This window comes from Pipra filicauda, unplaced genomic scaffold (assembly GCF_003945595.2).
Source record: "Pipra filicauda isolate LSUMZ 115617 unplaced genomic scaffold, ASM394559v2 scaffold319_size1146426_pilon, whole genome shotgun sequence".
Lineage (NCBI taxonomy): Eukaryota > Metazoa > Chordata > Aves > Passeriformes > Pipridae > Pipra > Pipra filicauda.
Window position 1 is genome coordinate 600644 of NW_024104442.1, and position 21391 is coordinate 622034.

Genomic DNA, 21391 nt, shown 5'->3' on the forward strand with positions numbered 1-21391 from the left:
GCGGGAAATCGAATGCACAGCTGGACTGACCCAGAGGCCAAGTGCTTTCCACACTCTGGAGACAAGAACATCCTCCCAGTCACAGTGACAAGGTGACATGGCAGCCACCTTGCCAGCTCCACACCTGGGTCCTGAGCTCTCCTCCAGGGGTGTTTGCCATGTGTGGGGAATGCTGGGCTGTGGGGACTTGCTCCTGTCCACTGACCATTCAGGGTCTGGTTCCCCCTTTCGCCTTTACACACAAAGAACCTTCCCTCCCTCTGCCTCTTGGCCTCTGCCCAAGCAGACATGATGCATGGCCCTGATTCTGCAGAGTTCAGCTCCCGGGTGTTCCTGCCCACTGGTCCTAATCCCCCAAATGATGGCACATGGGACAGCAAAATGGGTGAGATGATGCTGCCATGAACCACACAGCTCAAGGGACAAAGACCCCAAAAATAACTGAAGGGACAAGCTTGGCCTGTCTCAAGCTGGAACAAGGCTGAGCAGCCACCCCTGAGCCAGACCACTGGGGATCCACCCACACAGTCAGGTGCCTGATGCTTATGGGATCAGCATCAACCTTCCCAAAAGGCCACCTTTTCCCCATGTTCTTGCCTCTTTTGGGCAGGCTGGGACCCACCACAGGGCAGTCACACCACCCTGTCCCCTGCCACCCTGCTGAGCAGCATCTGGCTCTGGCTCTGTCTCAGGATGTCACCATGCTTGGAGGCCAGGAATTCTTGGAGTCCCTCCCTCCAGTGCTCTCCTCCTGGAAAAGCCAGGCACCCTTTCTTTCCCATCCACACTCCCTGTTCAGGACATGGTGGGGTGTCCTGGTAGCACCCAGAGCCTTCACCACCTTGACCTGGTGGCTTGTTTTTTGGAATGAGAAACACTGGGATGGGGGGGCAGGAGGGCAGGACAAAGGGGACAGAGGTAAAGCCACAAATAAGGGACCTGCACAGTGCATCCAAGGAGCTTTAGACACTCTGGACACAAAGTGGATATTCTCACTGCAGTGGCTTAAGAAGGCAACCCTGCACATGGGACCTGGGATTCACAAGTACTTTGATGGACCCAGACAACAGGAAGAGTTGGCTCTTCTCACTGCTTTGCTCTCTGGACAAAGCTTCCACCTCATCAAAGGAGCTTATTTCTCACTGTAAGACTTTTCCTAAGGCACAGGGGCCTGTGGGGTTGTTGGTCTCTTCTCTCTGAAAGGAAGGAAAAATGATCAGCTCAGCACTGTGGCCCTCTCGAGCCAGCTCCAGGTCTTCCTGATGGACCATGTCCTGCTGCTTCCCAGCATGGCCCTGGCCCCTCAGGGTCCAAGGGAAGGTCATGAGACTCCACTAGAACAGACCCCAGAGCTTCGGTGCAGGACTCTTGATCCCAGAGACCAGAGGAGCTGATGTTGGGCCTTTCTTTCTGGGTGTGAATAGTGCTGTCATCTCTGAATGCCAGAGCACCATCAGCACAGAAGCCCCCTCCACACCAAGCACCTTGCTCACATCACCCACTCCCACCAGCCTCCCAATCTCTCTTCAGCCTCTTCTGCCACCCTGTGCCCCTTTGTCACCCTGTGCCCCTCTGTCACCCCCTCTCCCCAGCTCCCTCTCTCAGACAGCCCTGGCACCCACTGTCCCCACGCCAGCACCTCCCTGTTCCCATATCTCAGGGCTCCCTAATCCCCCCCCCACCTTCTCTGTGCACCCTTCATCCCTGGACCCTCACCCAGAGCACAGCCAGGAAGATGGAGTCCCATTTTCCCGTGACATCCTTCCCTGCCCTCCCAGCCTTTACCTCCTCTGAGGAACAACAAGACGTGTGGGTCCCTCTGCCCACCTGGGAGCCCCATCTCCTCCCAGCCCCGTTGTTTCAGCAGATCCCCATCTGAACCCGGGCACCTCGGAGGTCCAGGGCACCAGGGGGGTAGCTGAGCTCTGGGACCAGCAGCCCTGACCTTCAGCAGGAGATCCCTGCCCAAACCTCCAGGCAGTGCTGCCTTTCACCCTGTGTTAGCTGAGATGCTGCCTGCACACTGCCACCTCTCCCTCCCCAGCCCCTGACTCCATCCTGCTGCCCTGAGCTGGGATGCTGCCCTGCTCTGTGGTGCCAATGCTGTGAACCGGGCACCTCTCCCACAACCAGAGCTGGTGCCCACAGCCCTCACCACGTCACCCACCATCTCCCTCACCTCCCCAGAAAGCTGGGGACCGGTGGGAGCTGGGGGTCGATCACGCAGTATTTATTGTTCACAGTTTTACGAATGTACAAAACAAAAACCAAACCATTAAAGGGAAAACCTCCGAGTGGGAGTTGCTGTTGCCTGCTTTGTTCTCCTTTCTATGGAGCTCTGTCTGCTCCAGCCAGATCCTGCAGCAGTCCCTGGCCATGGTTCTCCAACATGCAGCCTGTGTTTTCAGGGTGCTGGGTTAGCCACCAGATGTGGCCAGATGTTGGCTCTGGCTGCATGTGGTCAGTATTTACGTGGGTGGGTTTTGACTGTTTTGTTTTGCTGGATCAACACTGGGATACCATTAGCTTGTCCCGTGCTGGGAAGAGGGGCAGCCCATTATGTCTGGCAGCAGATGTCAGGGGAAGAAACCTCCTCACAGGAGCCACGAGGGTCCTAATTCATAGAATCATAGAACTCCAAAACAGTTTGGGTTGGAAGAGACCTTAAAGCTCATCTCATTCCAACCCCCTGCCATGGGCAGGGACACCTCCCACTATCCTTGGTTGTCCAACCCCCATCAACCTGGCCTTGGACACTTCCAGGGATCCAGGGGCAGCCACAGCTTCCCTGGGCAACCTGTGCCAGGGCCTCCATACCCTCACAGGAAAGAATTCCTCCCTAACTAGTACTAAATCTACTTTCTTTCAGTCTGAAGCCGTTCTCCCTTGTCCTATCACTACCCTTCCTCCTGCAGAAGTCCCTGCACACACACACACAGCCTCTTCCTTCCATCTCCATCGACAATTTACCATGGCTAGGCCTTGGGGCTGCAGCGCCAGCCCCTGAGTCCTGGTGCAGGGCAGAGCAAAGAAGGGGGTATAGGGTCATATCCCACATCCCAGTGCCACCCTGTTGCTCAGCCTTTGCACCTTGTCCTCAGGGGTGCTGGTGGCACCCTCGCAGAAGGGATGGCTCCCCTCCGTGCACTGGCATGGCTCTCCAAGGCAGCCCCCTGCCCTGGGACTGCTGCTTGCAGAGCGCCAGGGTGGGATTTTCTGGAGGTGGCCAAGCTGGTGGAACCATTCCAGCTGAAAAGATGAAAGCATTTACCTTTACATTTAAATAATGGATGGGAGTTGAACTACCGGGGTGGCTTATCCAGTCTGCAATCTGCACCCCCAGGGCCCTCAGCCCACTCCAGCACAGCGCCCATTACACGGCTATTTGGTCACCCTAAAGGCATCTGATAGGGAGCCATTACCTGCCCTTTACTGCAGGCCCACTGATAGTCATCTTTCCTGGTCAGGGTTGACCAAACTCCCCCTGCTTGTGTGTTCCCCCCATTTTCCTGCCAAGCCAAGAGCAGTCCCAGTCGACAACTGGGGGACCCAGACAAATCCCTCCCCCGCCCTGATGAATCCAGCAGCCCCCCTGCTCCTGGAGCTGGGGAGATGTAGAGTCACAGCAGGTCCCTCAGAGCCCAGCAGCTCCTGGTCAATGGAGCTGCACAACTTTTATGAGTTTCTAACCCCAGGTGGGTACAGCTGCTCCTGCTCAAGTATTCCCTCTCCTCCGGGTTCAAGAGCAAAGGAGAGCTCTGGGATTGGGAGGGAGGGAAGTTTCCTAATAAACAAACCCTGAGGGAAGGCTTATCTCGGGCAAGGCAGTGGAAGGAACCAGATTTCAAGGTTCCTTGTAAAAGGGGAGGTTGTTATGCTCCCCATCCCATTGGCACAAGGACGTGGCCCCAGGGAAGCTGAGAGTGGAGGTGGGTTCGCTGCATCCCCAACCAGTTTTCCAGCTGCATTGGTGTGACTGTGAGCTCTGGCTGGATGCCCTGCCAGGGTCAACAGCAAGGGGAGACAGTGCAGGGGCAACCCAGGCACCCTGGGGCACAGGGATGGGGCCAGAGTTTGTAGGGAAGGGTGGCAGGTCACATCATGCTGCTCGTCTTGAGCATGAGGTGGGAACATGCCACAGACCCCATGAAAATGCTGTGTCCCCAAATTTCCCCGGCAAAGAGCCAGTGGTAAATTTTGGGGATGGATCTCATGCTGGAAGAGGACTTTCACTGCAGAGGTACAGTCCCAGGGCTTCATGGGGGACAGCAGGGGCTGGGGTGGGCATCACCTCCTCCCATTGCACCTCAGCCTGGTGGGGGAAACAACAGTCCAAGGGACGGAGCAGAAAACTCCCTTGGGATTTCTGGGCACTCACTCGTAACAGTGGAACCAGCTGGGGACAAGAAGTGGTTCCTGCCCAGCACAACCAGTTCTCTCTTACCCCAACGAGGGTAGAGCAGAGCTCAGAGCAATGGAAAGTTACTAAACGTGGACTCAAGAAGGGCCAAGGTCGGGTAGGAGATTTCTGAGACGTGTGAAGCTGCAAAGACAACCTGGAGCAGGATCGCTCCGTCTCGGGCAGGAGGGGGGCAATGACCTGCCTTTGCAGCAGTGACAGGGCAACTTCAACAGCGAGTTGAGGGCAGGCAGAGATCTCAGGCTGGAGGACTCTGGAGCTGTGAAGACAAATCAGGAATTGCCCCAGAACGCTTCCCATCACTCCAGGGGGCCTGTCCAAGCCCACCTTGCATTTCCCACCTGGGGAAAGGCTGCCAAGGCTTCCTTTCTGCCAAAGGACTGCACACCCGGGGAGAGTTTCCCCATGACCTTAAGTAAGGAGCGGCAGTACTCTCAGGAGCTCCAAGCAAAGTGTCCTGGAAGACACCTGGAGAACATCATTCCCTTTTTGTCTCTTCCTCAGCCCTCTCCTCAGCCTTGTCCCGCCCCTTGCTTGGAAGCATTTGCACACTAGGAGCAAGCAGGGGAGGATGTGGCTCCCCTCGAGGCAGAAATGTCACCCCCAGGGCTTGTGGCACAGCACGGAAGCAGCACAGATGTGCTGAGAGCTGGCAGGGGCTGATCTGCGAGGGCAATGAGATCGGACAGACAGCCCAGCCACCAGCTCTCACCCAAACTGCAGCTCCTGTGCAGGAACCACAAGCCCTCATCCTCCTGGGAGCCTCTCTGTGGGAGGAATAGGAGCAGAGACAGCCAGAAGGCATCACTCCACACGTTGCCTGTGGCTCATCTTGCATCCTCTGCTCCCAGCTGTTTATGGAAGCAGCACTGCTGCTCCTCACCGCTCTCACCACTGTGGTGGCATCACCGCCTCCAGCCATCTCACATGCCCTGCTGACTGTCCCCTAGCTCTGATGGGAACACTGCTGGAGTGTTTTGAGTCCAACATGAACTCTTCAACCCCATCGGCCATGAACACTGAGCTGCAGAGCAGTTCCTGGGACAGCAGCTCCAGAGCTGCTCCGGCAGCGCCTGTGTTCTCCATCCCCCCATGGCATGCAGCCAGTGTAGAGGAGCAGCTATCCCATCTCCTCAGCTTTAAATGAGGAAAAACAGTACAAAAAGCTACAAAATCTCCCTGCTGCATTTTCCCATCTGTTATTGCAATTGGAGGTTTCCTTTCCCTGCTCCTGGATGCCTCCGAATGGATCGTTTCCCTGGGTATTTGCCCAGGGCAGAACCTTTCTGGCTTTGGAGCTGGATCAAAGGCCCACGGAGGGAAGCACTGAGGTTTAAGTACTTAAAAGAGCTGGGGCAGGGAGAGCAGTGCTCTGGCTCTCACAGGGCTGATGCTCCCGGAGGCAGCCAAGCCGAGTGGGGAGAGAGTTTCCCTCAGGCTTCGCAGGCTAAGACAGGGTGAGATCCCAGCTGCTGATGATGTTTGATCAGCTCCTGCCTTCCTGCCCACTTCCCTGCCTGGAAGGGACCTGCACCTGCTGAGACTGAGGCAACATGGGAGATGCCAAGAGGTGCTGAGGCACCAGGGCTGGGTGCTCCCCACGGCTGCCTTGGGGTGCAGGGGAAGATGCTCAGGGTCGAAGGGTTGAGAGAGAAGGAGGAAACAATCCTGCAAAGCAGAAGCTACCTGAAGACCCAGGAGAACCTGCATGGCCAGGTACAGTGCCTGGGCAGCCCAGGCTCCCCCATCCCAGGCAGTAGCTGCTGCGAAGCCCAAACAGCCACATAATTTTCCCAGATCTGGGGCTCAGGGAGTCAAACCAGCCAGCCACTGTTATTTTCTCCCTAAGTTTAGGTGTGGGGTACCCAAGGATGTAGGCAGTTTGTGGTTTGGGTGGGAAGGGGGAGCAGAAAATGCAGGTGCAGGTGCTTCCTTGCCCACTTGTAGGTGGTGCCCAGCAGCAGTGCCAGCCTGCACATCTCCCTGCCAGAGGAAGGGCTGGAGCAACGCTTCCTGGGAGACCAAATGGTCCAGTACCAGCCATAAGAGGAGGTTTCTGGCACACAGCTTTGCTCCAGTAATATCCCTGCTGGAGTTCTGCAGAGCTCCTGGACCTCCAGAGGCCTCCCCAGCAGGCTGAACATGGAGCTGTGTTTGCAGAAAGTTTCTGTTCATTTCCTGCTTCCCACATGGCCTCGGGTTGCTGTTCCCTGCCAGGACAGGAGGATGCTTCACTTTCCTCCCACTGCCCTCCTGGACTAGTGTGGAGAGGCTGCAGGAGCCGGGTCAGGTTGGGATGGAGGGAGCCAGCCTGGTGGGACCACTGCCCAGATCCTATGGCCTTGGTGACAAGCTGGTGCCCAGGGTGGGTGGGGAAGGGGTGGCAATGGGGACACTGCCCCCAGGACAGGCTGGGGCTCATCCAGGGGGCTGCTCGTGGCAGGAAGGGGGCTTTGTGGCAGTGCCCTACTGTGCTTCACAGATTTTGGGCCTTTCTGTCAGGCTCAACAGGGAGCTTGATGTCTCAAAGAGGATTAACTCCCTAATCCTCTTGTGAGCCCTGTGAGAGCAGGAGGCTGCAGAGGAGGAGGGAGAAAAGGAGTAGCCCAGGCATCAGCTCAGCCCTTGTCAGACCCTGGAGAATCTTCTCCATGGGTGTGGTAACCAGCAGTGGGGATTCCAGGATGTCCATGCCAGCCAGAGGAGAGGGCCAAGGCAGTTTTAGGGACCAGAGTAGTTACAACTTTCCTTTCTGGAGGGATTTCTGCGATGCCTGAAGAGGAACTGAATTCCTGCTCTCAGCTCCATGGAACCAGGTTCAGGAAGTCCCAACCCCAGTCCCAGCCTGTGTGGGGGATCAACCTCCAAAAGCACTGTCCCCAGTGTCCCCCAAGCCCCTGTGTGTCTCCAGCTGGACACTGCAGGCATTTCATGGAGAGCGGGGGAGTGTAGCCGGGATGGGGCTGTGCTCAGGCTGGGAATCATGTTTTCTGTCTGGCTGTGCAGGGGATGCTCTGGCTTCCCACTGAAAGCTCTCGGGCAGTCTTGGGGCGCCACTTCCCATTGCACCCACCCAAACACAGACACAGACACACGCAGACACACACAGACACCGACACAGATGCAAAAACACACAGACACCGATACAGACACACACACAAACACACAGACACACACACAGACACCGACACAAACGCACAAACACACGCGGTGCGTTCCAGCTTTTTGATAATTAGTGCCAATCACCCGCGGTTGTTGGACAGACGGAGCCGCCTGGTGTCTGTGCAAAGCAATGACCAGCCCGTGTCCAGCCGGGTGCTGCTGCCACCTCACCTCGTCCCCACATCGCCCCTTCAGTCCCTGCAAACCATCACAGCCCTTGGCTGCAACGCCCTTGTGCTGACAGAGGTCTGGAGCAGGCTGGGGATTGCTGGGGCCCCCTGGGATGGAGTGCTGTGACATCCAGCGTGGACCTGGGGGTCCTGGCAATGGCCAGTCGGCCCTGAGTCAGCAGTGCCCTGGCAGCCAGGAGGGCCAACCCTGTCCTGGGGGCATCAGGCCCAGCATCATCACCGGCCTGGCCAGGGAGGGGATTGTCCTGCTCTGCTCTGCTCTGGGGAGGCCTCACCTCAACATTGGGGCAGTTTGGGGGGACACAATGGAAGGAAGAGATTGAGCCATTGGAGAGTGTCCAAAGGAGGGCAAAGAGATGGGGAAGGGCCTTGATTTGAAGCTGTGTGAGGACACTGAGGGCACTTGATGTGTTCACCTGGAGCAGAGGAGACTGAGGGGAGACCTCAGTGCAGTTCCAACTGCCTGGGCAGGGGCAGAGGAGGGGCAGGGACTGAGCTCTGCTCTGGGGGACCAGGGGCAGGACCCAGGGAATGGCTGGAGCTGTGTCAGGGCAGGGTCAGGTGGGATCTCAGGAAAAGGTTCTTCCCCCAGAGGCTGTTTGGGCACTGACCAGGCTCCCCAGGGCAGTGGGCACAGCCCCAAGACTGCCAGAGCTCCAGGAGTTTGGATGATCCTCTGGGGCACAGGGGGTGACTCTTGGGGATGGTCCTGTGCAGGCCCAGGAGTTGGACTCCATGACCCTTGTGCATCCCTTCCAACTCATCATGTCATTCTGTGACCTGAGCAGGCTGAGGACTGCTGGGACTCAAGGCTGGAGTGCTACAGTGTCCAACATGGACCTGAGCCCCACGAGGGTTTCGTTGCACCGTGACAATTAACACTACACTGACACTGTGGCCATCTGTGTCCCCCCGCTCCTCTCCCCAGCCAAGGAGCTGTGCTCTAGATGGGGAAATATTTTTTCCCCCAAATCTGTGACTTGGTAGCAATGACATCGGCTGCTCCTGTGGGATCTCCCACTGGCTCCCTGCACACATGCACAGTGCCAGGTGGGCACCAAGCATCCCTGGGCACAGAGACTGGCAGAGACCCAGGGCTTGTGTGTTCCCTGTGGACACTCAACCAAGATCTGCTGTCCCTGGGCCAGGGTGGGAAAAGTTGCAAGAGGAGAAGTTCATCACTCATACCTGCAAGGAATGTGCACCAGGAAAGCCTGAACTGAACCCAAACTCTCTTTCCCTTGGTCCATTTCCAGAGCCAGCGGGCTGACCATGCCCTTGTCCTTGAACCCTGTAGCTCCCGGTGCTGGTGTGGGCATGGGCTGTGCCAGGCCCTGCCATGACACAGGTGTCTTTGGGGGTCCAGAGATGGCTTCTGAACAGGTTGTGACAGAGCCACGGTCCTGGAAAGGTGAACAGGAGCCCCAGGGCCAGGCTGTGTTTGTTTATCCTGGTGATGGAGCTCACAACAGCAAAACAAAAGGTCAGACCCTGTTGCCCTGGGAGATGGTTTTTGAAGCTGCCTCCCGTCCTGCTGGGGCTCGGATGGAGCGGCCGCGGTGCCTGTCGTGTCAAGTTATTTCTGTAATTTTGGCTGGTAATAGGTCTGAAGCAGCTTCCCAGGCACTGTGAGCTTCGGAGTCTGATACAGGACCAGAAGGGCCCTAAACACATGGCAAGAGGAGCACCCAGTCCTGGGGCTTTGGGGGCAGATCTCCATCCCACAGCTCCTGCAGCCAGCTGGACCCCAAACTGCTTCCTGAGCCCTAAGGGCCAGGCACTTGCAGGCCCTCCAAACATCCCAGAGGTGGCTGAGTCTGATCCAAACTTCACTTCCCTTTGGCCCATCTGAGGAATGAATAGATACAAACTTCTTCACACCTTGACCAGGTTTAAGGTGGGTGGTTTGAGCTCACTGCTGGCAAAGGTGGATGGAGCACGGACAGGAAGCACTGCCAGGAATCACTGCCAGGGAGGAAGGGCAGGTTCTGAGCAGCCCCTTGCAGGCTGCTCCTGGCCAACTCTGCTTTTACTCCTGACCCTCTTTGTTGGAGCTGAACTGATAAACACGACCATCAACTCCAAACATGGATTTGCCCAGCTGAGGGGAGCCTGGTTTGAGCAGCATGGAGATGGAGAGGGGGGCTGTGCCAGGAGTCCTGGCTGATCTGCCTCTTCCTGGAACTTCTCCATCACTGCACCTCAAAGCCTGATGTGGCAAAATTCCCCAGTCTCCTTTTTGCAAGCGGGGAGACTGAGGCACACAGCTTCACAGTGCCCAGGCTGGGGGCACACGGGGAGGCAGCGACACAGCCACGAGACCAGGCAGGAGCCCTGATCTGCAATGAGGGTCCCTGTCCCACCCCAGCAGCTGCCAAGGGTGACATGCAGCAAATCAGCCCCTTTGCCTCTCCTTAAAAGCCCCAAATCATCCCTGCAGCTGGGCACCTTGGAGCACAGACCGATCCTGCGGGAAAGGCACCTTGTCTCTGGCAGGAGACCAGTAGGGAATAAAAAAAACACGCAGATAAGCCCTTGTGTCGCTGCTTCTGGTTGTCAGCACAAGGAGTTTCTGTGTTTACCCAGACCCGAGGGCAATCGCCCGTCACTAACAACACAAGATCCCCTGGTCCTGCTCCCTGAGCCCGGCAGGACGACTCCTGCTCCTGAGGCAGCAGGACAGAGCTGGTGGGACAGAGCAGGACAGAGCCGGTGGGAGGGCAGCACTGCCAGGGAAGGACAGGCAGCTCCCCAGACAGCAGGACTGAGGTACAAGGTCTGTTGAGCTGGGCTCGTGGTCATTTCCCTGAGTTGTGCGGGGAACAGGTCAGAGACCTCTTTTTGGGCTTAGACCCCTGAATGAGCAGCTCAGGCTTGGCTCAGGACACACCATCAAGGGTCTGAGGGCAGCTTTGAGTGCCCAGCACCTGAGAAGGGAGGTGGATGCTCATGGTGAGGGGGGTGTGGTGGCTGGCATAGCAGTGGCTCAGTTTCCCATCTGTAAAATCCAGTGGTTTGGATTTTGGACTCTGTCCAGTGCTGAAGGAGGATCCCGACATGCAGTTCTGGGTGGGGGTGGGGGGCTTATTTCCACCAAGCATGTCTCTGCTGCTGGAGACAAAGCACAACCACTTTGGGGAAGAAACAGCTGTTCCCAGGCCCCAAATCCAGCAGAAATTGGATTCCATCTCTATTCACACTCATCCCCACCATCACGAATTTGTGTTTGGTAGCTCTGCAAGTATTCAGGGGATGGGGTTTAGATAATTGTGGGATTTGCACATGGAAAGGACTGTTTGGCAGAGTATGCCTTAGCTTCCTTCAGCTGTGGTTTGGGAAAATGTCCCTTTTGCAGGCAGCACAGAGCACATGATCCAGGCAATCATGGGACATGGGGCGATAAAAGTGGAGTGACAGCCTGCAAACAACTCAAAACAGCCAAGTGTGCCCATTATAATATTAATTATAATCACATTTAAAACAAAGTGAACTTCTGCCTCCCCAGGAGCTTTAATGAGGCCACATTTCCCTTGCTGGCTACAAGCTGTGCTCCAGCCAGGCCCTGGGAACACAGCAGAGCCAGGCTCCCATCACTGATTAGTGTGTCTGTGCAGGGCCAGGAGTTGGATTTGATGATCCATGTGAGTCCCTTCCAGTTCAGAATATTCTGTGATTCTGTGAATGAACATGGTTTGGAGAGATGAGGCTCACAGAAAATAGGGTTAAGAGGTGTTAAAGACCTGAGAGAAGCCACTAATCTGAGGAACCAGAGAGGTAGAGATGCCATTCAATGTGCTCACACATGACTCACCTTTACACAAAAATCCTCAGGCCACATCTGACACCAGCTGAGCTGTCGTTGAAGCCAATGGACCTTTCTGGCTGTTCCTCCAGCTGCAGATCCAGCTTGATGACTCTTTCATTTTCATGCCAATGTCCTTGTTTGTCTTTATGTCCCGAGCACATAATTAGCTGGCACTACAGTGATGTGGTTTCTTTGGCACTGAAGTTAATCCAGACCAGTGTCTACACCTTGACCCTGGGTAGGCAGCAAACGCCTTAGTGTATCCCCAGGGATGGCAACAGGCAGGGACAGTCATGGTCCTCCTGCTTCCCCCAAACAGGGACAAGAGATTTGTCATGGACTACACGCTGGAGACCAGCCAGCTAAAGGAGAAGCTGCTGAAAACCATCTACAGCCTCCAGCTGAAGTCATTTGCCACTCTCCAGACAGCCAGCCCACTGCTGAGCAGCCAGCCCAGCATGGGCATGGTGACACAGCACCAAGTCCACCAGCTGGAAGATAAGGCCAAAAGTCTGTGTGGAGATCTGGACAACATCAAGAACCTCCTCCACTATTGCCAGGATAACCTGGTCCGGCAGATCCCCAACCCCACCGGCAGCCGCTATGGGGGTGTCCGTGGAATCCACTGCTCCCCGGATGGCTCCATCTACCTGACAGCCGAGAACGCTCCCTGGGTCCACGTCCTCTCCAGCACAGGCCACACGCTGCAGGCCCTGCCCTGCCAGCAAAGGGGGAAGGGCACTTTCTTGCCAGAAGATGTGACTGTGACTCGCACGGGAATGGTGGCTGTGGCCGACATGGTGAATGAAGCCATCTGGGCCTTCAACCCTCACACCAGCCTCTCCAAGAGGGAATGGATAAAGATCAGAAAGGTTGGTTCCCCCAGGGGCATTGGAGTCGACTCCATGGGCAAGATCTTGGTAGCAGACTATGCCCAAGGCCAAGTGCACAGCTTTGCTCTGGACCACGCCTTCAAGACACTCCAGGTCCACTCAGTCCCTGACCTGCAGGGGCCTCGCTATGTCAGCCCAGCGCCCGACGGGGGCTTTGTGGTGAGTGAGGAGTGTGGGGACGCCAAGGTCTTCACGAGCAGCCACAAGCTCCTCTGCTCCCTCAGCAGCAAATATGGACACCAGTTTGGCAACCCCGCTGGGGTGTGTGTGGATAGGGATGGCAGCATCCTGGTGGCAGACGAGCAGCGCCGGACAGTCCACTTGTTCCCAGAGCATGGGGCTCCCGTCTGCCTGGTGTCCATGGGGCTGCGCAGGCCTGCTGGCATGGCTTGCTCCCCCTTCGGGCACCTCTTTGTGGCAGACACGGGGGAGAACTGTGTCAAAGTCTTTAAGTACTGTGTGAGACCCCCTTACAATCCCACCAACCCTGGTGGTCACCCCAACCAAACACCCAGGAGGGGAGGGAGGATGGCTCCACTGCAGCCCAGCTGAGCTGTGGGTCTAGTGGTGGCTGTGAGCTCCATCTCCTTCACACAGAATCATATCATAGAATCATGGAATGTTTTGGATTGGAAGGGACCTTAAAGCTCATCTTGTTCCAACCCCTCTGACATGGGCAGGGACACCTGCCACTAGACCAGGTTGCTCCAAGTTCCTGGCCTTGAACGCTTCCACGGATGCAGAGCATTGCCCCAGACCTGACCTCCTGATGGCTCCCAGCTTCTCCAGATGGCAGAATCAAGGACTAGACCAACTCTGGAGCAGCTAAACCAGCACCAGAGTAGCTAAAGGATGACCAGGCTACTCAGAATTGGCCACGATTTGGTGGCTTGGCAAATTTACCACCACACTCTCAAATCCTTGTGTGTTTTTGCAAAGCTAATATGAATATTTTTCTTCCCCACACACTGTTTTGATGTATCATGGTTCCACCTTCCTGATGCCAGAGTATGACCAGAGTGGTAAGGCCAGAGCTGGCAGCCGTGGCCTGCCAGAGAATCATGGAATCACAGAATGGTTTGGTTTGGGAGAGACCTTAAAGGCCATCTCATTCCACCCCCTGCCATGGGCAGGGACACTTTCCACTAGACCAGGTTGCTCTAAGCCCTGTCCAGCCTTGCATGGTTGAGACAACTGGTCTGTACTAACTCATCCCCAGGATATTAGGAAAAGTTTTGGAATCACAGAATGGCACGCTGGGTCTGTAACAGACTTCAGGAGAAGGGTAGGATGAAGGGAACTCCTTCTGTGCTGCATTCCTGACCTCTACAGGGAAGCAACAACCACTGCACAGAGTAAATTCCATATGGGAACGTGGAACTGCTCGCACTGCCCCCTGTCCCGGGGCTGAGACTGCCGGGCTGGGCTGTCTGTTATCCCCTGTGGAGGAGAGCTTGGAGCCACTGCCCTTATCGGCAGAGACCAGGGAGAGGCGGGTAGGGTGTGGTGGCACAGGGAAGGGCGTTTTCCTCTCCCATCTGCAGCCCTCAGTTTGGACATGGTGCTGAACGGCTCCTTGGCCTCTGCTGATGTCTGAGACCTGAGTCCAGTCACCACCTCTCACCCCAAACGATCCCTGGAGAGGGCCTTGCTCCTTCCTGGCCTTGGAACAAGCACTGAAGATGTTGAAGATGGTGCCCTCCCAGACTCCTCTCCCTGTAGAATGAGGCAGCCCCAGAGCAAACCCAGCAATAGGGAAGGGGCCTGTCTGTGTGGTCTGCAGGTATGGAGATGAGCCTGTCCCATCCCAGGGAGCTGAGCTCCCAGAAAACCAAACCTTCCCCCACCTTATTTCCAATTCTGTGGCACTCAACAACAAAAATAAACCCCCAAAACCTCTTCTCCAGCTCACCTCCACCTCCACACCCACTTTCCCTTTTCATGTGAGACCCCCTCACATTGCCCAGAGTCTTCCCAAGCTCGCTGCCCCCAACCCACCACTGGGTCACAGGAGGGAAGCTCCCGGGCACCCATCTGCACTCATGGGCCTCTGCCAGGCCAGGGAGCTGCTGAGGTGCTGGGGGTGGGAGTCAAGGGGTCCTGTCAGGACAGCCCCTGGCCTGTGGGAGTGGGGGATAATAGAGTCCCATGGGGATGGACAAGTCCCTGACCTTTGGGATGAGGGACAACAGGGTTCCTGAGGAAAGGCAAGTCCTTGGACTTTGGGGATGAGGGTGAACAGGGTCCCGCTTGGCAAGGCGAGTCCCTGGCCTTTGAGGATGAGAGACAAGGGGCTCCCATGGGGACAGGCAAACCTCTGGCCTCTGGGGACATGGGACAACATGGTCCTGTGGGGACAGGCGAGTCCCTGGCCTTTGGGGATGGTGGACATCAGGGTCCCACATTAGAAAAGGACGTCCCTCACCTGTGGGATGGGGACAACAGGATCCCATGAGGACAGGAGAACCCTGTGGGATGGGGGGCATTGGGGTCTCGTGAGGACAGGTGAGTCCCTGGACTTTTGGAACAGAGGATGACGGGGTCCTGTGAGGACAGGTGAGCCTCTGGCATGTGGGAATGGGGGACAACTGGGTTCCATGAGGACAGCCGAGCCTCTGGCCGGGGAGGATGGAGGACGACAGGGTCTGGTGAGGACAGGTGAGTCCCTGGGCTGTGGGATCGGGGGCAGGGGGGTCCCATGAGGACATGCGAGCCCCTGGCCTCGCTCCAGGGGAGGACGGGCACGCCGACAGCCCTTATCGCCCGTCCCAGGCGGCCCCGCCGCTCCCCGGCCCGGGAAAGGCGCCGGGAGGAGCGCGGGGAGCGGAGCGGGCACAGCCGGGCCCTCCCGGGCAGCGGGCACAGCCGGGCCCTCCCGGGCAGCGGGCACAGCCGGGCCCTCCCGGGCAGCGGGCACAGCCGGGCCCTCCCGGGCAGCGGGCACAGCCGGGCCCTCCCGGGCAGCGGGCACAGCCGGGCCCTCCCGGGCAGCGGGCACAGCCGGGCCCCGAGGGCCCCGGAACGCGGGCGGCGGGCGGCGGCGGCGGCCGGGCCCTCCCTGCGGGGCCCCGCGGCTCCCGCGTCTCCGGGCAACGCGGGCGGAAGCGGCGGCGCCGGGCGGGCGGTAGGAGCGGGGCGGGCCCGGCCGGGCCGGGGGCTGCGGGGGGAGCCGGGGGAGCCGTGGGCGGGGGGCACTGCCGGGCCCCTCACGGCAGGAGAGACACTGAGGGGCTGGAGCGTGTCCAGAGAAGGGAACGGAGCTCGGGAAGGGGCTGGAGCAGCAGGAGCAGCTGAGGGAGCTGGGGGGGCTCAGCCTGGAGAAAAGGAGGCTCAGGGGGGACCTTCTGGCTCTGCAGCTCCCTGACAGGAGGGGGGAGCCGGGGGGGGTCGGGCTCTGCTCCCAAGGAACAAGGGACAGGAGGAGAGGAAACGGCCTCAAGCTGTGCCAGGAGATTTTTATATTGGATATTGGGAAAATTTCTTCATGGAAAGGGCTGTCCAGCCCTGGCACAGCTGCCCAGGGCAGAGGTGGAGTCCCCATCCCTGGAGGGATTTAAAAGCCGTGTGGATGTGACACCTGGGGACATGGGTTAGTGGTGGCCTTGGCAGTGCTGGGGGAATGGTTGGATTCGACGGTCTTGGAGGGCTTTCCAACCTTTATGTTTCTATGATTGTGTATCTCCTGGCCTGCTCTCCCTCACCCCCTGGAAGGACCTTGGAGTGCTCAGGTGTGGGTTTGACCCAGGGTCAGCACCCCTTGGCTCTGCTGGTGGCCACAGGATAGCTCATGTGGTGACACCTGGGCCACATCCCACTGTTCACCTTTGCTTTTCTGACAAAAGTTCTGAAATTAATTCATCCTGGGGTCCTGTCTTTATTTTTTGGTCACCTTAACACATTTTAGGTGGTGTCCAGTTTTTGTTTTGGTCGCCTGAGATCGTTTGCTGATGCTCTGCGGCATCTCAGGGAAAAGCTGGGGGTTTCCAGCAGGAATGGGTGGATCTGGAAGATTTTAGGCACTTTATGAACAGGGACTAAGCACATTGGTAGGATTTTTCTGCTCAAATTAGCAGCAGTGAAAACAATTGACTGTGATGACACTTAAGAGGTGAACTTTATATTTCAGTCTATTGAAATGAATGAGGTGGGATACCTAGCCAGTTGTGGATTTGGGAATACAAACCACAGTAACGTAAGAATAGTTGATCAGCTGGTTTTCAACTATCAAGATATTTTGTACAGCCTGAAAATTGTATCAGAATCTTCTCTGCAGCAGCCAAAGGGCAGATGATGTGCTTAGGGTATGATTTGACCTGAGCTATAGCCAGATTAGTTGGGTGCATAAAATGATATTAATTTAAAAAGTTGGGAAAGATGTAAGAGGAAAAACTCCCAAAATAGAGAAGATAAGGATAAGTGTTTCTGCTCCATGAGAAGTTTTCCCAGATGACTGTGGCCATCTTAAAAAAAAATCTCAGTGAAAAGTAAATGTTTGTATTGAGAGTCAGTAGACAATTCCTCTTCCAAATGTCCAATGGATGGACAAAGCTTTAAGGTCGGCTGTGCAGAGACACTGGAAGTCTCTTGTAGGGATACGCTCAAACACCTCTGACATCTCTTGAGGTAAAAGAACAATTAAAAAATCAACTTTAAAAGCTTACCTCTCCAATATTACTGATATAAGTACTGAAAACCCCCTTCAAGTACTTATTCTTTTAATTTTTCTATTTTTTCTTTCAAAAATGGAACTCAATTTCAGTTTTTAGAGTATTCAGCTATGGGCAACTTCACTTACAAGGTTTTGGTACTGTGATATAACTAGAATGTTATCACTAGCTAAATTTATATTATTTTAAGTAGTGTCTGAGCATATGTGTGTATGTACATTCCTGACACATTCAATCTGTTGTTTTGCCTTTCAGACCCCCTGTATTTACATAATTTATTTCCTTTTTCCTGGGAGTATGTCTGTGGGTCTTAGGGGAAAAGAATTAGAATCCTTTTGCAAATCTAAAGCAAAACATCATCTCACCTGACAATGTTTCCTTAACAGCCTGAGTTAAGCAAGAAGGCATGAGAGGCGGTGAAAGGAGCACTACTTTGGCCAGTATTCCTGGACAAACCAGGGATACTGAAGGGAAGGAAGGCGAAATATAGGGGACAGGTTTTATTTCAAACTATTTTAAGGACTAATCTAATTAATTGTGTCTGTTTCACCACTTCTGGATAGGACATGTGTCCTTCGACGTCTCCATGGTCCTCCAGAAAAATAACACCAAAAATACCTCTTTCCGTAGAAGCTATTCCCTATATTTCCAGAGAAGTGAAAAATGAACTTGAAGTCTTGTTTTTCAGTCCATTTGGGTGTGATAGTCACGAGGCTTTGGTGAAAGATGCCATTTTTAGGTTGTGCTGCAGGTCTCTGTCCTGCCCAGGCCTGGTGTGCTGCACCCCGACAGCCTCGGGACGTCACAGCTGCCACTTCTGCCCTCCCTCACACAGCTCTCTGCTTCCCTTCCCTCCTGCTGGAGGCTTGAAACCCTTTGGGAAAACACATAATAGTTGAGGTTCTATCACTTGCCCAGAGAAGCTGTGGCTGCCCCATCCCTGGAAGTGTTGGACGGGGCTTGGAGCAACCTGGTCTGGTGGAAGGTGTCCTCACTCATGGCAGGGGGTGGAACAAGATGGGCTTTAAATTCCCTTCCAACCCAAACCATTCCGTGATTCTATGATTCTTTTGAGATCCTGCTTCCTCACAGACTCCAGGTCTCCAAGGTTATCCCTCTGTGGCCTCCAGATCTCACCAGGGGCTGGAGGGTCTGTGGGGCAGCAAGGGATGGTGCTGGGTGCCCTCAGCACCTGCCAACACTGTGCTTCCAGCACCACGCTCCAATAAAATCCCTCAGGAGCACCCCTATGTCTGCTTGAGGGAAGTTTTGGGGGTGCTTTGCTGTTTTGCAGTAAAAGGGAAAATTCAGTCCAAGGAAGAACAACATTACTCCTTGCAAAGGCAGCTGTGGTGCTTTTCCCATCGGAGGACCATGCTGTGCACCAAGGGAACCTCACCTTGTTGCTCAAGGAGCTGAGAACTTCTACATTTCCAAGTGCTGTACTGGGGCTGGGGGACTGGAGGAATTGTAGAATCCCAGAGTGGTAAGTTTGGAAGGGACCTTAAAGCCCATCTCATTCCACCCCTGCCGTGGGCAGGGACACCTGCCACTATCCCAGGTTGCTCCAACCTCATCCAACCGGCCTTGGACACTTCCAGGGATGGGGCAGCTGCAGCTCCCCAAATTACCCTTCTCTGAGTTTTAACCCCAGAGGTTAATCACTCTCCTTTGCTGCTCCCCATCCCTCCACACCGTAGCAAATTCCCAGGTGCTGAGATTTACTGACTCCCTTGTCCTGCATTAACGGCGAGGAAAACAAAGCCATCAGGGCCTTCCTGCGCATCCTCTGTCCGTGTTATAAATACCCTCTGTGTTCCCTTTCCGACTGACTGGGTCCTGCAGAGGAGGCAGCCTCGGGGCCCTGCGGAGTTTTCACATCCCTAACAAAGCACTGAAGGACGGCAAAGGACAACGGGCGCCGGGTGCGACTGTTCTGCGCCAGCGCCCTCCTTACTGCAATTACAGCTCTGTTAGAAACCTCCACCTTATTTAAAGAGACACTGTCAACTGCCTCAAAGCTCCTTTTGGGAAGAGTCTCCCAAAGCCACTGAGATGTGTTCTTAATGATGGGGAGAAAAACACTGGAGATAAAGAGCACTGATAAAGTGGAGAGGCTTCTCCATTTTTAGGCTCTTGTGTCTAATGAATTAAAACTGCTGCACAAACTTCAATTAATCACTGTAGTCCCTTTTGATAAAATTGTTGTTGCAGTTTCCAGATGAGGTAGGTGAGTGAGGCAAGAGGAGCTGAGTGATCCGACTAAGGTTGCTCAGTGAGTTTTTGCAGAGCACAGCTCTGGGTTCTGAGGTGATAAAAGAGAGTCTGAAATTATCTGGCTTTATGGCATGGATCAATATTTGATTGTTGGTAATAGCAGGAAATACTCCCCAGAGACACCATGGTGCACTCTAGAAGTGCTCCAGCACATCCAGTTGGGGATCTAAGATCCGAGGCTGAATGAATTCCTGATCTTTTCTGGTCCGGTGCGCTGTGCTTATCAGTGAAAGACCTTTCCAGGACTCACAAAAGGTGACTCCAGGCTCACCTTTCCTCACTTCAAAGACTGCAGATCATCAGGAACCTCCTGAACGTGTGTGTGTCTGATGGCTGTCACTGTCCTTACACAAGTGGTTGGGCAGTGTTTTCAAACCTGCTTGGTTCTCCTCCCTGGTGACTTTGGCCAGCTCAGATTTTCTTGCATTTACTCGCCATTCTCAGCTTTTATTTTTGTGTTTGTTGCAGGTGTCCCGTCCCTCCAGGGTCCCTGCCATGGTACTCAAGGTGTTCTTCCCATCGTGCTGCTCCTCGGCAGACAGCGGGATCCTGATCGGCCGCTGGCTGTCGGAGCAGAGCTCTGCCGTTGTCCTGGCCGTGGTGCACTTCCCCTTCATCCCTGTGCAGGTGAAGCAGTACCTCGGGCAAGTTCAGCACCTGACCAAAGTCAGCCTTTCTGTGCTCGGCTCCTGGAGCAACAGCAAACAGGAGAAAGAGGAGGGTCTGAGCGAGTTCTTGGAAGACCTTGGGACCATATTCTCCCATGAACCTTGGATTCAGATAAGCAAAGAGGGAGATGGCAAGTTTTGGAGCTGCTCTACCCTTCAGAAACACTCCAGCAGCCCTAAGGAGGAAGAAGTCATCTTGGTGTACTATGACCAGCGCAAAGTTATGCTCTCCCATCTGCACCCCCCTCTGGACACAGGTGATGGGAGGGCAGAGGATGCCTCCAAGCTCTCTGCCATCTTCGACACCGTGGCCAGGAGCAGGGTGCTGTTCATGACCGACAGGTACGACGAGGGGCCCATCAAGCTGACCCACTGGCAGTCGGAGGGGGTCGAGGCCAGTATCATCGTGGAGCTGCTCAAACAGACCTCTGTGCCTGCCTGCATGCTCCTCACATTCCTGCTCTCACTGGTCTCTGGGATCTGCAGGAGCAGGTAAGTGATGTGATATCAGCCAGCTTGTTTTGTGTGGAAGTGTAATTTAGGCATTTACAGGATTTCTGCTCAGCCCCAGTGAGAAATATGGTTGATACAAAAGGTTCTGTTGGAAGCAGGCTGCTGTTGGAGTTTGGGGAGCCCCACTGAAATCACAAGGCCAAAGGCTCCCTCAGATAGGACTCTTCATGGGTTGGGTTTCTGGGGAGGCATTTGCAGCAGCCCCACTTCACTTTCATCACAGCTGGGCCAGTGGATTTCCAGCTATTCCATGGCTGACAGAATGCTGTGAGCCTCTCCTTAATGGCTTCACAGCTGGGACTCCCTCCTCCCTGTTTGCTGTGAATCCCTCCACAGCTGTCAAACGTCAGCAAATAGTATTTCTAAATCCATTGTCCTCCGAGAGACTGTGGTGCTGCAGCCTTGGCGCCTTATAGCAGGTCACAGGGATTGCTGCTGTGCATGAATCCTTGGTGAAATCCTGTTCTCACAACCAGGAGACTGACTAGGATGATCCACATGTAGTATGTGGCAAGTGCTTGCACTAATGAGGAATTCTGAGCAGATTTGAAGGGGAGAAGTTTAGAACCATGGAATCATTTAGGTTGGAAAGATCATGGAGTCCAACCATTAACCCAGCACTGCCAAGGCCACCACTAACCCATGTCCCCCCGTGCCACATCTACGTGCTTTTTGAACACTTCCAAGGATGGTGATTTCACCACTGCCCTGGTCAGCCTGCCTGGAGAGGCTGTGGAGAGGGAGGAGAGTGGAGTTCTGGTTCCAAGCTGCAGGGGGACACTTTAATTGATGAAA

The 21391-nt window shown here is 55.2% G+C and overlaps 1 protein-coding gene across 3 annotated transcripts in view; it reads left to right on the top strand.

The window, feature by feature from the left end:
* Positions 1-15530: 15530 nt before the first annotated feature.
* PIGQ (phosphatidylinositol glycan anchor biosynthesis class Q) overlaps positions 15531-21391 on the top strand; it is a 39909-nt gene continuing 34048 nt past the window's right edge. The window contains exons 1-2 of one of the 3 annotated variants that reach the window (XM_027737947.2): positions 15531-15595; positions 19884-20575. In XM_027737947.2, coding sequence (XP_027593748.1) covers positions 19911-20575 — 665 coding nt within the window. In that variant the 5' untranslated portion in view covers positions 15531-15595; positions 19884-19910. Of the gene's footprint in view, positions 15596-16034; positions 17095-19883; positions 20576-21391 lie in introns of those variants that run through there. The other 2 variants (XM_039383628.1, XM_039383627.1) reach the window with 2 other exon arrangements.